Raw genomic sequence first — 15,623 nt, 5'->3', positions numbered from 1 at the left:
CGGTATCGGCGTTGAAAAATCATAATCGGTCGACCTCTAGTATGTACGTACGGTCACTGTGGGGACGACGTCATCGATGCACTTATTGATGAAGCCAATGACTGATGTGGTGTCCTCCTCAATGCCATCGGAGGAATCGCGAAACATATTCCAGTCTGTGCTAGCAAAACAGTCCTGTAGCTTAGCATCATTTCTTACCTTGCTTCAAAGTAGCCTAGCCAAAATCCCACTATGGAAACATGGAGGCAATTATTTTATAGGGACTTCATTGTGCCATCAACCAGCCTTTCTCTCCTGTTCTATTGTTTTTTTTAAATGAACTTTCTTTGTTTTTCCAGAAGCCAAATGTACAATCCCAGTCATATTAGCAACCCATCATCCAAGTGGTTGCTATTAGATTCCCCCTCTTTCTAAGTATCTAAAAGAGATTTTTATCTGTCACATATGGAACTCCTCACATTAGGTGCGCTGTTTAGAATGTTTTTTTCAAACAAATGTTTGAAAATAACATTTTATTAGCTGACGATAGGCTTGCTGTTGTTGCATGTTTCCATTAAGCTCTTAATGAAAAATGGCAGTTCCTTGTATGCATGCATAGTATTTTCTGTTGGTCACGTCATTTTACTGTTTTAAAAAAAGAAAAAAATTCTGACAATGAGGGTCAGTTACTCGGCACGGAAATTAGTTTGCTCGGCAGCAAAATTGACTGAAATGTGCATCTTTAATCCCAACTCAATTCCATCCAGACCACAAGCAGGGAGCTTGCCTAAGTCACCCAGTGACTCCCTGAAAAGTATTAGCCAATCTATTTGTGGGCTCCCAAGTGGCGCAGCGGTGTAAGGCACTGCATCTCAGTGCTAGAGCCGTCACTACAGACACCCTGGTTTGAATCCAGGAGGCCCCAGTGCTCAACTTAGCAAGAGGACAAGTACATTAGTGTGTAGTTTGAGAAGCCTCACAAGTCCTCAACTGGCAGCTTCATTAAATAGTACCCGCAAAACACCAGTCTCAACGTCAACAGTGAAGAGGGGACTCCGCGGTGGTTGCAAAGAAAAATCCATATCTCAGACTGGCCAATAAAAAGAAAAGACACTGGACAGAGAAAGATTGGAAAAAAGTGTTATGGACAGATGAATTTAAGGTGTTTGAATCACAAAGAAGAACATTTGTTGGATGCAGAAAAAATGAAAAGATGCTGGAGCAGTGCTTGACACCATCTGTCAAGCATGGTGGAGGTAATGTGATGTTCTGGGGGTGCTTTGGTGGTGGTAAAGTGGGAGATTTGTACAGGGTAAAAGGGATCTTGAAGAAGGAAGGCTATCACTCCATTTTGCAACGCCATACCATGTGGACGGCGCTTAATTGGAGTTAATTTCCTCCTACAACAGGACAATGACCCAAAGCACAGCTCCAAACTATGCAAGAACTATTTAGGGAAGAAGCAGTCAGCTGGTATTCTGTCTGTGCTGGCCACTCCATTATAGTCATCGGATCTCAACCCTATTGAGCTGTTTTGGGAGCAGCTTGATGACCGTATGTTACGTAAGAAGTGCCCATCAGGCCAATCCAATTTGTGGGAGGTGCTTCAGGAAGCATAGGGTGAAATCTCTTCAGATTACCTCAACAAATTGACAACTAGAATGCCAAAGGTCTACAAGGCTGTAATTGCTGCAAATTGAGGATTATTTGAAAAAAGAAAAGTTTGAAGGACACAATTATTTCAATTAAAAATCATTATTTATAACCTTGCTAATGTCTTGACTATATTTCCTATTCATTTTGCAACTAATTTCATGTATGTTTTCATGGAAAACAAGGACATTTCTAAGTGACCCCAAACTTTTGAACGGTAGTGTACATGTTCTTTTTTAAAACATGTCGACAAAGATGTTTTTTTCGTCGGGACAACCCTACTGTCTATGAATTTGACTGGTAACACTTCTCCAGCCCTGTGCTTCAGCTGTTTACTGAAACAGGTGGGGTGAACACTTTGTTTCAACAGCAGATTGCCACTTTAAGTGGTTGCGCACTCTGCACTGGTTTGAAGACAATGAAAAGCACATTACACATTTAAAGCCAGCACGATTTAAAATGGAGAGAAGGGTCATGACTCAGGGCGATCAATCACAACCACGTTTTTCTCTCCTCAAGTGCGAGGATGTCGTCCAGGGAAGATAGTCCAGATGACGGAGGCGGAGGTGCGGGGGTTGTGCATCAAGTCCCGGGAGATCTTCCTCAGTCAGCCCATTCTACTGGAGCTGGAGGCTCCGCTCAAAATCTGCGGTCAGTAAAATGAATTATTCCTCTTCCTTCCTACTGCTATATCCTTACTCCTGGGCCCTCTTTCTTTCTCCCTGAGAGGACAAATAGCATATGAGAAATGTATGAGACATACCAGGGTTAGAAAAATATAAGCTGTCTGAATAAAGACAGGCCTAATGTTTGTGAATTTACATGACTGTGAAAAGGGCATCCCCGCCACACACAGTTGTCTTTAAACCAACATGTCAGAGAGAAAGGAGAGGATAGGATAATACATTGGAGAGACATAGGCCTAAATCAGTGAGTAGAGCAGTAGGATGTAAGTGGTGTGTGTCTCCCTCAAATGTCTGCGGCTCTGCAGGATGGGGCCATCTCCCTTCCAGCAAGGACAATCTGGATCAAGCTCACTCTCCACTCCTGACAAGTGTCCAGGCTATGTCAATCTCAATGTGACTAGCCTGGTTAAAGAAAACCTAAAATAATTGTTGTATCATAACCTCTCTGCTGTCTATCTCCCACTAGGTGATATCCATGGCCAGTACACAGACCTGCTGCGGCTCTTTGAGTACGGGGGCTTCCCGCCAGAGGCTAACTACCTGTTCCTGGGAGACTACGTGGACCGAGGCAAGCAGTCCCTGGAGACCATCTGTCTACTGCTGGCCTACAAGATCAAATACCCCGAGAACTTCTTCCTACTCAGAGGCAACCACGAGTGTGCTTCCATCAACCGCATCTACGGTTTCTATGACGAGTGTAAGACAGAAAGCAGTGTCTCTCACACACACACACGCTGAATCGGTTATCTTTCTCAGTGTCTGCGGCACCTTTTGTGGAAAGGGCCAACACACAAATGGAATTCATAATGGCAATGGTTTTGTGTTCTCTACTGAGTATACCAAACATTAGGAACACCTTCCTAATATTGAGTTGCACCCCCTCAGAACAGCCTCAATTCATCTGGGCATGTACTCCACAAGGTGTTGAAAGTGTGCCACAGGGATGCTGGCGCATGTTGACTCCAATGCTTCCCACAGTTGTCAAGTTGGCTGGATATCTTTGGGGTGGTGGACCATTCTTGATACACACGAGAAACTGTTGAGCGTTATAAACCCAGCAGTGTTAGCAGTAAAAACCCAGCAGCGTCTCCAATCTTGACACACTCAAACCGGTGAGCCTGGTACCTACCATACCCCATTCAAAGGCACTTAAATATTTTTGTCTTGCCCATTCACCCTTTGAATGGCACACAAACAATCCAGTCTCAATTGTCTCTAGGCTAAAAAAAAAAGCTACATTCATCCTGTCTCCTCCTGTTCATCTACTGATTTGAAGTGGATTTAACAAGTGACATCAGTAAGGGATCCTAGCTTTCACCTGGTGTCATGGAAAGAGCAGGTGTTCTTAATGTTTTATATACTCAGTGTAATTCCATGTCTTTCTATGTTGTGTTCCCCAGGCAAACGCAGATTCAACATAAAGCTGTGGAAGACCTTCACAGATTGCTTCAACTGTCTGCCCATCGCCGCTATAATCGATGAGAAGATCTTCTGCTGCCATGGAGGTATGTGTGGGTGCTTTTCTATCAATTATGTTTCTATGAAATGTATTAATTCAATCATCCCTCTTCCTCAGGTCTCTCTCCTGATCTACAGTCCATGGAGCAAATTCGACGCATCATGAGGCCAACCGATGTCCCTGACACAGGTGTGTAAACGTGTGTGTGGTACATGTGCTGTATTTGTGGTGGCTCTGACTGCACTCTCTCTGTGCTAGGCCTGCTGTGTGATCTGCTGTGGTCGGATCCAGACAAAGACGTGCAGGGCTGGGGGGAAAACGACCGGGGCGTCTCCTTCACCTTCGGGGCCGACGTGGTCAGCAAGTTCCTCAACCGCCACGACCTGGACCTCATCTGCAGAGCCCACCAGGTAGAGCCTAATGTATGAGGGCTATGTTCATTAGGATGCATCTCTAAAGAAGGTTCATTAACTCAAGTGTTGTTCTGTACTTGAAGGTTGTTGAGGACGGCTATGAGTTTTTTGCCAAACGGCAGCTGGTGACGCTGTTCTCGGCTCCCAACTACTGCGGGGAGTTTGATAACGCTGGGGGCATGATGAGCGTTGACGAGTCCCTCATGTGTTCCTTTCAGGTGAGAACACACACGTAAACACAGTTACTGTGGATGAGTCTCCCAGTGCTGGAAACGCACTGAGTATTAATACTTTCTCTCTCTCAGATTTTGAAGCCGTCAGAGAAAAAAGCTAAGTACCAGTATGGAGGGGTGAACTCGGGACGCCCCGTAACCCCGCCCCGTACTGCCCAAGCCCCCAAGAAGAGGTGAGCGTCTGGCCCCCCCCCCCCCGTCACGCATCCTCCTCGCACCCTTACCCCTGCTGTCCCCTGCAATGTCCTGTCCCCTCCCTCCCATCTATAGGAAGCGCTCTAGCCCCCCCTGACCCCCACTCACCTCTTTCATATATATGTAAAACATAAAATCTTTGCTGTGAACGTTTGTTTTTTTTTGCTTGTTTGTTGGTATTTTTATTCATAATGTAAGTGACTTGTGGTTTTTCAATGCTATGAAATGTGTTGCTCAGGTTAAGGTGCAGCAATACGATACAAAACTTTTATGGAAAGGGGCAACACGTTTGGAACGGACGCTTTTCTGCCTTCAAACATAGTAAAAAGTATAGCTTTTTATTTGAGTGAGGTGGGTTCTTTACCTCCAGACCCTCGCATTTTCCCTGCTAATGCAACCTTCTCACGATATTACTAATAACATGCCATTTTCCTCCCACATTTTGGCTACAGTAACTGAGGGGAATGGTTTAGCCTCCTAGTGAGTTTGGAGAATGTCATTTTCACCCTGTTGGACTCAATGTTCTCTTTATGCGGACACTAATGAAGTATTAACAAAAATTACTTTGAAAGTACTTGTACAAATGCATATTATCAGAACCATACAAAGTGACGGTATATACACACGGGGCATGTATTGCGTACAGAGAAGTACTAGTACAGTTAAGATCGTGTGTACTAACTCAAAGGGCTCACAAATGGGTGTTCCAAATGCCTGTTGGTTTTGAATCGAGCCCTTCCACCCCCACACCAGCCTCTCTTCTTATCCACTGAACCTGCTTCCATTGCTGAAGACTGACTGTTTGGACATTGCTTTTACTGTATGCCTGTGAGAATGCATAGATGGTTGTGGCATGGGAAGTTAAAGGCAAGATTCAAAGGCACCTGATTTAAATTGGTGTTCAGTAGCCTATTATTTTTCTCACACACACGACCAGTTGGCTCCACAAGACTATTACCCGTTTTTTTTTTATTTATGAGCTGTTTTCAGCATTGCCCCTGCAGTTCTTGTAAACATGAAATATTACACACGGAGGTCAAGCGCATGTTTACCAAGCTCGCAGAGATGGCACTTTTTACTCGGCAGTATGTTACTTAGACATTGCTGCCCCCTAATGGTAGATTGACCGCCTAAAGAGGCTGAAGACAACAAGCAAGGCATCAGAATGCATGAGCCAGTGAGTATATCTACTTGGTGGACCTTTCCTGTATGCTGATTCCAATATCTGGTTCAGAATTATTATTCTCATCCAACTAATGATCTTACTAAGGAATATTTTAAATAACATTTTAGTTTGAGTTAGGGCATATCTCGCCTTTTTGCCTTGTTCTCTATCGGCTCTATTCAAGTTGGAAACTGTCATTGTTTTAAACAGTTTTGAGATTTGTACAAGTTTGTTTCAGAATCTTTGAATGGAATAAATGGAACAGTGCTGTTGACCCTGCCTCATGTCTGTCATTATGCTTTAGGGTGCCTTTCAAACCAGTGCATCGGAGGAGGGCCTAGTGTTGTTGTGCTGTCTACCAGAAAGGTAATACGGATGTATGTCAGCCAATTAGAAATTTAGAACAGCGATTTTTACCAAATCGTTTGGACATGGTTAAGGCCAAGCCTGTCTGACACCAGCTCTCGAAGTCTTACGACTTGTAGTCACAGGCGTCAGGCTTGCTAAGTTTTATGCCATACCATTTCGGTAATTATTTAATTTAACCCTTATTTTACCAGGTAAGTTGACAGAACTCATTCTTATTTACAGCAACGACCTGGGGAATAGTTACAGGGGGGATGATTAGGTGACCATGATGGTATGAGGGCCAGATTGGGAATTTAGCCAGGACACCGGGGTTAACACCTACTTTTACGATAAGTGCCATGGGATCTTTAGTGACCAGAGTCAGAACACCTGTTTAACATCTTATCCAAAAGACGGCACACTAAACAGGGGAACGTCTCCAATCAAGGGACAAACCCAGCAGTGGGATTCAGGGTGGTATGCTGCTGGCCGAATCAGTCTGGGCTGTTAATGTTTTGTAGAAATGTCTAGTAAAAATTTTTGGAACAGAAGTGTCAAACATGGCCTGATTTTCATAGTCAACAATTATTTATACACCGTATAAAAATGCAGCGTTTAACACTGATGTGCAATATGTTACAGGTAATTATAGAAATAAATACGATTCTCATGATTAAAGAACATTTTATACCAATTTGTTTTTGGACAATACAGTAAATGTATCAATCAGGGTTTGAGAGCCTGCAGGACTGACTGGGGCACTCTGCTAGCATAATACTGGTGGTTGCGTAGAGTGGCCAGCACCCCAGCGGAGTTCATGTGCTTCACGTTAGCATCATAACACAACGCACTGCCATGCATGTCTGTCAGCTTACCTGCAAAGGGACAGACAAAAATAAAAATAAAATGGCAGGCAACATTACTGTCCTTACTCATAATTAGGAGGTACTTTCAATAAGAGGAAGATCGTTGCTTACCTCCTACTGCAAGCAGGATGGCTTCAGGGGCACATGTGTCCCACTTTTTAGTTCCTAGACTGGCAAATACATAGGCTGAAGCCTTCCCCTCCACAAGCTGAATAATCTACACAAAGATAGGGTGCAACAGAGGAGTAAGACTACATTTTATAATTAGTGTATTCAGAAAGTATTCATACCTCGACTTATTCCAAAGTGTTACAGCCAGAATTCAAAAACACCCATCTACGCACAATACCGCAAATTTATTGAAAATGAAGTCATTTCTATAAATATTCACATCACTGAATACCACAATACATGTTTGAATCACCTTTGGCAGGGATTATCTAGTTGAATAGGCCCAGTGTGATGACTCAATCACGATTTATGGCATTGTTTGAATGACTGACCATCTGGTAATCTCGATGAAGAGACAGTCGTCCTAGGGTCACTGAAGCCAGGAGAGGAAGATTTGAGTCGACAAAATGAATGTTACTATGTGAATTCAAGAGTTCATAAAGAGCTATGAATTTTGATACGTTTCATTTTACTGTAAGTGCTGTGGATTTGTTAGAGAAACTGTTATTCTGTTTGTTGGACAGCGGAAAGTTCAAAGAGGAACAACGATGTGCGATAAATAGATTAGAAAACGTGTCTGAAGTTATGACTTTTGTTTTATGTTTTGGGCCTTGCAAATTGATGTTAATTAGACAATGGGAGATACTGGGATTTATTGCTCTAAGAAGAATAAAATCTTGCCTTAAACTTTGGTCATGGTAGATCTCTTGATGTACGTTTGTATATCATAGTGATGAATTGTCTATGCCGTTAAAACAGAATATTTTGCATTCTTTTTATCATGAAGATTTCTGGTATGACCCTGCCAAGCCGACACAGCCTGGGATCGAACCCGGCTCTGTAATGATGCCTCTAGCAGTGCCTTAGACTGCTGTGCCACTCGGAAGTCAAAATCTGATTACTTTTAAATAGATACGAACCGTAGTCCTCACATTGGAGTAATTTTCCTTATTTGATGAGATGTCTAATAGTACATTTTATTCACAACATACAGTACCGGTCAAAAGTTGACACCTACTCGTTCCAGGGTTTTTCTTTATTTAACTACTTTCTACATTGCAGAATAATAGTGAAGATATCAAAACTATGAAATAACACATTCTGCAGCGATACGCCATCCCATCTGGTTTGCGCTAAGTGGGACTATCATTTGTTTTGCAACAGGACAATGACCCAACACCTCCAGGCTGTGTAAGGGCTATTTGACCAAGAAGGAGAGTGATGGAGTGCTGCATCCACAATCACCTGACCTCAACCCGTTTGGGATGAGTTGGACTGCACAGTGAAGGAAAAGCAGCCAACAAGTGCTCATTATATGTGGGAACTCCTTCAAGGCTGTTGGAAAAGCATTCCAGGTGAAGCTGGTTGAGAGAATACAAACGTTGTCAAAGGCAAAGGGTGTCTACTTCGAATAATCTCATGTTTTGATTTGTTTAACACTTTTTTTTGGTTACTTCAGTTTATTTTTACTATTTTCTACATTGTAAAATAGGGAAGACAAAGAAAAACCCTTGACGAGTAGGTGTGTAAACTTTTGACTGGTACTGTATGCTTTCTCTAACTGCATCTCTGAGCCAGAGTTAACTCAATTTAATGCTAGGACATTGATTGCAAGATATTAGCTCCTTGTCCCTTAGCCTCTTAATAATTGCATAATGGTAAACCTAGACACGTGCATCTTATAGTATTCCAAGTGATGACGCAAGGCTTGCAAACTTGGCTATACCCACTGGGTATGATTATGGGGCTATAGCATTCACATGATAATGGGGTCAGATGTTATATCATAGTAGGGTCATAGACCCCTAAAATAATTATTTATTTGTCATCCTCAGACTAAGTGAATTTTCACGATTCTACAGTTACATCTGTGAGTCTTTCTGGGTAAGTCTAAGCTTTGCTCACCTGGATTGTACAATATTTGCACATTCTTTTAAAACTTCAAGCTCTGTCAAGTTGGTTGTTGACCATTGCTAGATAGCAATTTTCTAGTCTCGACATAGATTTTCAAGCAGATTTAAGTCATAACTGTAACTAGGCCACTAGTTACAGTTTTGGTAAGCAACTCCAGTGTATATTTGGCCTTGTTTTAGGCTGTTCTGCTGAAAGGTGAATGTTTCCAAGTGTCTGCTGGAAAGCAGACAACCAGGTTTTCCTCTAGGATTTTGCCTGTGCTTAGCTCTATTCTGTTTATTTTTACCCTTAACTTCCTTGTCGATGACAAGCATACCCATAACATGATGCAGCCACCACCATGCTTGAAAATATGGAGAGAGTGGTACTCAGTGATGTGTTGTTGGATTTGCCCCAAGCATAACACTTTGTATTCAGGATAAAGTACATTTTTGCTTTAGTGCCTAATTGCAAACAGGATGCATGTTTTTGAATATTTGTAATATGTACAGGCTTTCTTCTTTTCACTCTGTCATTTCGGTTAGTATTGTAGAGTAAGTACAATATTGTTGATCCATCCTCAGTTTTCTCCTATCACAGCCATTAAACTCTCTGTTTTAAAGTCACCATTGGCCTCATGGTGAAATCCCTGAGCGGTTTCCTTCCTCTCTGGCAATGGAGTTAGGAAGGACTCCTGTATCTTTGTAGTGACTGGGTGTAGTGATTGATACACCATCCAAAGTGTAATTAATAACTTCACCATGCTCATGAAGATATTCAATCTCTGCTTTTATTTTATCATTATGCGTGTAATCGTTAAGGACTGGGGAGTCTTTCAGGATAAAAAAAATAAAGAATTCAGCTAAGCACAGGGAAAAATCATAAAGGAAAGCTTGGTTCAGTCTGTTTTCCACCAGCCACTGGGAGAAGAATTCTCCTTTCAGCAGGACAAATCTACAAAAGGCCAAATCTACACTGGAGTTGCTTACCAAGAAAACAATGTTCCTGAGTGGCCGAGTTAAAGTTGACTACTTGAAAATCTTCAAATTGTTGTCTAGCAATGATCAACAAGGTGCTTCTACAAAGTATTTACTTAGGGGTGTGAATACTAATAAATACGATTCTGCATTTCATTTAACGAATTTGCAAAAAGTTCTATAAACATGTTTTCATTATGGGGTATTGTGTGTAGGCCAGTGACACAAAATCTCAATTTAATCAATTTTAAATTCAGACTGTAACATGTGGAAAGTGAAGGGATGTGAATACTTTCTCTGAACACATATGTACCCCTAACCTTCCCATCCCTGTATATTTCACCTTATTTCCTGCTCCGCCGACTCTTATCACATCATGAGGTTCCATGGCATCCACAGTGTCTGTGACGAGTTTGTTGCTGTGGGAACGGGTTGTGGTGACAATGCGTCGGCCATCCGGGACCTCCTGTAGCTCGAACCCGAAGGCGCCCAGTCCGGGCATTCCCCACAGAGTTCTCCCCATGTCTGCTGACTCCGTCCCCAGCTGTGGATACAAAAAAAAAAGGACATACACTCAAAGACTAAAGTAGTGTTCAGTAGGGAACACTATAGAAAATGAAAAATCTGTTCTTATTTGGACAAATCTCCCTATTTCAAAACATTTTCTCCCTACTGAATATGTCATGCCCTGATAGGGTATAAGGTAGAATTTTTTTTTTCGTAGTCGATTATTTGTTGGTACCTGATAATTGAAGAAGGGCTGGTTGATGACCCCAGCAATGGCCTTCCCGCCATATGCAATGCCGATCAGAACAGTCACATGATCAAGAAGCCCTGACATCATATGACAACATTTTAGCTGAAGGGAACAAATAACAGTGGACTTCACACAAGTATTGTCATTGTACTGTATAACTACACTGAACAAAAATATAAAAACACAACATGCAACAATTTCAAAGATTTTACTGAGTTACAGTTCATATAAAGGAAATCAATCAAAATACATTCATTAGGCCCTAATCTGGATTTCACATGACTGGGCAGGGGTGCAGCCATGGGTGGGCCTGGGAGGGCATAGAACCACTCACTTGGCAGCCAGGTCGACCCACTTGGGTCCAGGCCCAGCCAATCAGAATTAGTTTTTCCCCCACAAAAGGGCTTTATTACAGACAGAAATACTCCTCAGCACTCCCCCTCAGACGATCCCGCAGGTGAAGAAGCCAGATGTGGAGGTCCTGGTCTGGCGTGGTTACACATGGTCTGTGTTTGTGAGGCAGGGTGAACGTACTGCCAAATTCTCTAAAACGACGTTGGAGGCGGCTTATGGTAGACAAACATGACATTTTCTGGCAACAGCTTTGGTGAAAATTCCTGCAGTCAGCATGCCAATTGCATACTCCCTCAAAACTTGAGACATCTGTGGCATTGTGTTGTGACAAAACCATTTTTTTGGTGGAATTTTGTCCCTAGCACAAGGTGCACCTGTGTAATGATCATGCTTTTTAATCAGCTTCTTGATATGCCACACCTGTGAAGTGGATGATTTATCTTGGCAAAGGAAAATGCTCACTAACAGGGATGTAAGCAAATTTGTGCACAACATTTTTGAGAAATAAGCTTTTTGTGCATATGGAACATTTCTGGGATCTTTTATTTCAGCACATGAAACATGGGCCAAACACTTTACATGTTGCGTTTATATTTTGGTTCAGTGTATTTTTCCAGCATGAAAAACAAATCAGTGAGGTAAAAGTAGTATAATGGTACAAAGGAAAAGGATAGAGAGAAGCCCTAGGACCATTCCTCAGGACTACTTGGCCTGATGACGCCTGGCTGTCCACAGCCTGGTCGCGTGGCAACAGTTAATAAGGACGCCTGTATCTTTGTAGTGACTGGGTGTATTGATTGATATACCATCCAAAGTGTAATTAATAACTTCACAATGCTCAAAAATATATTCAATCTCTGCTTTTATTTTATCATTATGCATGTAATCGTTAAGGACAGGGGAGTTTTTCCAGGATAAAAAAAAATAAAACGGACTTCAGCTAAGCACAGGGGGAAAAAATCTGAGGAAAGCCTGGTTCAGTCTGTTTTCCACCAGACACTGGGATAAGAATTATCCTTTCCGCAGGACAATAAACTAAAACACATGGCCAAATCTACACTGGAGTTGCTTACCAAGAAAAAACTGAATGTTCCTGAATGGCTGAGTTACAGTTTTGACTTTACTTGAAAATCTACGGCAAGACCTGAAAATGGTTGTCTAGCAATGATCAACAAGGTGCTTCTACAAAGTATTTAATCAGGGGTGTGAATACTAATATGAGATTTTCTGCATTTCATTTTCAACAAATTTGTTAAAAATTATAAAAACATGTTTTCACTTTGCCATTATGGGGTACTGTGAATTGGCCAGTGACAAAAATCTCAATTTAATCCATTTGAAATTCAGGCTGTACAACAATGTGTGGAAAGTTGAGGTATGCGAATACTTTCGGAAGATACTGTATATTAATGCATATGCACCCCTATACCTTCCCATCCCTGTATATTTTACCTTATTTCCTGCTACGCCAACTCTTATCACATCATGAGGTTCCATGGCATCCATTGTGTCTGTGGTGAGTTTGTTGCTGTGGTTTCAACTGTTCTTCCTGCGGCTATGGAACCCTGACCTCTTCACTGGACGTGCTACCTTGTCCCGGAACTGGTGCTTTTGACTCTACCGCACCTGCTGTCGCGACCACTGAATGCTCGGCTATGAAAAGCCAACTGACATTTACTCCTGAGGTACTGACCTGTTGCACCCTATACAACCACTGTGATTATTATTTGACCCTGCCGGTCAAATATGAACATCTTGAAGAACAATCTGGCCTTAATGGCCATGAAATCTTATAATCTCCACACAATGCATCCAGAAGAAGAATGGCCACCCCTCAGAGCCTGGCTCCTCTCTAGGTTTCTTCCTGGGCTCCTGCCTTTCTAGTTTTTCCTAGCCACCTTGCTGTTTTAAGCTGGGTTTCTGTATAAGCACTTTGTGACATCTGCTGAAAATAAACTTGATTTGATGCCCAAGCATTTCTCCTTTACCCTCCCTCTCCACCTATTCTGCTCTTGTCCCTCCCAGTCCAAATGCCCTCCCTCTATCACCATACGGATAGCCGTGCCGAGAAGCTGGGCGTCCGACCCCGTGTGACACTCCTAATTTGGCAGGTAGAAACACTTTGCTGCTGCTAATGTAACAGTGTAGGTTCCGTCCCTCTCTTCGCTCCAACCTGGGCTCGAACCAGGGACCCTTGCACAGATCAACAACTGACACCCCACGAAGCATCGTTACCCATCGCGCCACAAAAGCCGCGGCCCTTGCAACGCAAGGGGAAACCCTACTTCAAGTCTCAGAGCGAGTGACGTCACCGATTGAAACGCTATTAGAGCGCACCACCGCTAACTAACTAGCCATTTCACATCGGTTACACTAAGCAGGGATGAAGAGAAATGGGATGAAGAAAGATGAGAGAGAGAGAGAGCAAATGGAATCAGCACTGATGATTAGGTTGGAGATGTGTTAATGTTAAGGCTGAATGAAAGAAGGGGGAACAGGTTTTTGTCAAATATGTTCTACCCTCTTGTGGCTTCGAGTCAGTGACTCATCACAGAGTGACTGGCAAAAATAATAACACTGTAGTAAGTTTATTTACCTTCAGTGTATTCTTTGGTGCCATCAAGGGGGTCGACCCACACAACCAGCTAATAAATAAATAAATAAATAAATAAAGCCATTCAAACACAGAAACATAGCTGGAATGAGCAGTCAGTACCCAGAAAATAATCAAAAATCAGGACAGTAGGTTTCAGTTTCAGCTCTAAAGTGTCTCTCTCACCTCCTCCTCTTTCAGGGCACTGTACTCTGCTGGACAGGACTTCTGTAGGATGTCTTCAGATTGACCGCTCTCAATCAGGTCCTCTTTGACAGCCTCCTCTGGCAGATCCTGACGTGTGAGAGAGATGTTCACGGTTCAGACTAGGATGTTGTGAAAAGTGTTGTATATTCTAATCTGCAGATCAACGTTTATTGGTCAGTGACATTAGGACAGATCCTATTAATGTACATTCATATACCCACCTCCTCTCCGATTATGGTGATTTTGGGGAAGCTTTTAGACAGGGAGGCACAGATGCTCTGCTGGACCAGCCGGTCTGCCAGTGTCTGTAGATCGTTGGCCCCTGTCTGTGTACATTGAGTACAGAGAAATAATTTATAAAAACAACATTCAAGCTCCATTTCACTGCCCATCAATCTCCAGCATTTTGTCCCCCTCTCCGTTCAGTCAGTCAAACCTTTTCCACGATGCCCAGCTCTCCGCTCTGAAGAACCCTTCGTACAATGGCTCCAGCCTTCTCTGCCATAGCGTAAGCCGAAGCTACCAGACGCATCACCACAGCTGGATTTCCAGACATTGCTGATGGAAAGAGAAACACAAAAGTGTAAAGCCGAGGGAGAAAGTTTCCACTATGTACCCTTAAGATTTCATTGTATCACTCACATCAGTCAACAAGTCAATGTAATCAACACACCCTCGACATGTAGTAGAGGAAAGTGCAGTATTTGAAATGTCACCATTACTTTGGCAAAATAAATAGCTTTGTGCCTAAAACACACTTTTAGGCACTAATATACAACCCGTCCTACACACACCATATCTCAATGACACACACGAAATGAAGTAGTTACAGTAACAATGTGCCATGAGGACAATTGGCTTAACTATTGGAATTAATTAGATGTGCATGATTCTACCCTTCTGAACCCAACGGTCAAAGTTTACTAGCTAACGTTAAGGCTTACGATAATCTCTCGTGACAACATTCGCGAGAATTGTACTTCTGAGTAACCGAGGTGACTAATAGCTGTGTATGTGTGCGTGTTATAATGCTTACTACTACCAGAAACCTGGTGATATTTTCAAGCAAATAAGTATGTTCTGACTTAGCCCAGGTAGTTGATAGTGCACATCTAGCGTCCATGCACTGTATCGGCTGCCTAGGCTAGTTCTGACTGTTCCCCCGGCATTAGACTACTAGCTACTGTAGTGCCACAAGACTGCAGGAACGTTAGTCACTTAGTGCTGGTTAGGTAGCTACAGTATTTAGGAAAGCGATCTAAATTGAGACAACATGGGACGCTATCTTCACTACACATTTATAGTACACCAATAATCTAGCTAGTAAGCACATTTTTAATGTAAGAATATAATGGCTCTTACTAGTTTCCAGAAGTCACAGCTCGGTACTGCAATGAATGTGAGGTATACCGCGGCTCTGGGTGCAGGGACATTACTGGATGGAAAAATCCTTCGATGATGTTCAACGGCAGGTTGGCATCCATAAAATGGGGCATTACCGCCCCCTACTAGACTGGAGTATAACTTCCTTATATTTTGCTTATTTTTTATGTCTAAAATAAAAAAATTAAACAAATACCCTACCATCTAAATACCATACTCCACTATTTAAAATCAATTTAGTCCTACTTCAGGCCAACAGTCAAAGGATGGGACACCACCACTTAACACACC

At 42.5% G+C, this 15,623-nt stretch overlaps 2 protein-coding genes across 2 annotated transcripts in view; one reads left to right on the top strand and one right to left on the bottom strand.

Annotated features, from left to right (window-relative positions):
- LOC115174568 (serine/threonine-protein phosphatase PP1-beta catalytic subunit) overlaps positions 1-15,623 on the top strand; it is a 29,169-nt gene that overhangs the window by 4,520 nt on the left and 9,026 nt on the right. The window contains exons 2-9 of the mRNA XM_029733231.1: positions 2,152-2,283; positions 2,785-3,015; positions 3,719-3,823; positions 3,895-3,966; positions 4,036-4,187; positions 4,274-4,408; positions 4,496-4,596; positions 6,088-6,149. Coding sequence (XP_029589091.1) covers positions 2,152-2,283; positions 2,785-3,015; positions 3,719-3,823; positions 3,895-3,966; positions 4,036-4,187; positions 4,274-4,408; positions 4,496-4,596; positions 6,088-6,124 — 965 coding nt within the window. The 3' untranslated portion in view covers positions 6,125-6,149. The remainder of the gene's footprint in view (positions 1-2,151; positions 2,284-2,784; positions 3,016-3,718; positions 3,824-3,894; positions 3,967-4,035; positions 4,188-4,273; positions 4,409-4,495; positions 4,597-6,087; positions 6,150-15,623) is intronic.
- LOC115174569 (3'(2'),5'-bisphosphate nucleotidase 1) lies at positions 6,797-15,400 on the bottom strand. The gene is made up of 9 exons (XM_029733232.1): positions 15,312-15,400; positions 14,386-14,507; positions 14,171-14,275; positions 13,929-14,036; positions 13,746-13,794; positions 10,781-10,872; positions 10,382-10,582; positions 7,109-7,214; positions 6,797-7,006 (listed from the first exon to the last, which is right to left on the bottom strand). Exons 2-9 carry the CDS (start codon positions 14,503-14,505, stop codon positions 6,858-6,860), a joined length of 930 nt encoding a protein of 309 aa, XP_029589092.1. The 5' UTR covers positions 14,506-14,507; positions 15,312-15,400; the 3' UTR covers positions 6,797-6,857.

Source organism: Salmo trutta, chromosome 35, assembly GCF_901001165.1.
Source record: "Salmo trutta chromosome 35, fSalTru1.1, whole genome shotgun sequence".
In the NCBI taxonomy this organism is placed as follows: domain Eukaryota; kingdom Metazoa; phylum Chordata; class Actinopteri; order Salmoniformes; family Salmonidae; genus Salmo; species Salmo trutta.
This window is presented reverse-complemented; position numbering and strand designations above follow the sequence as displayed.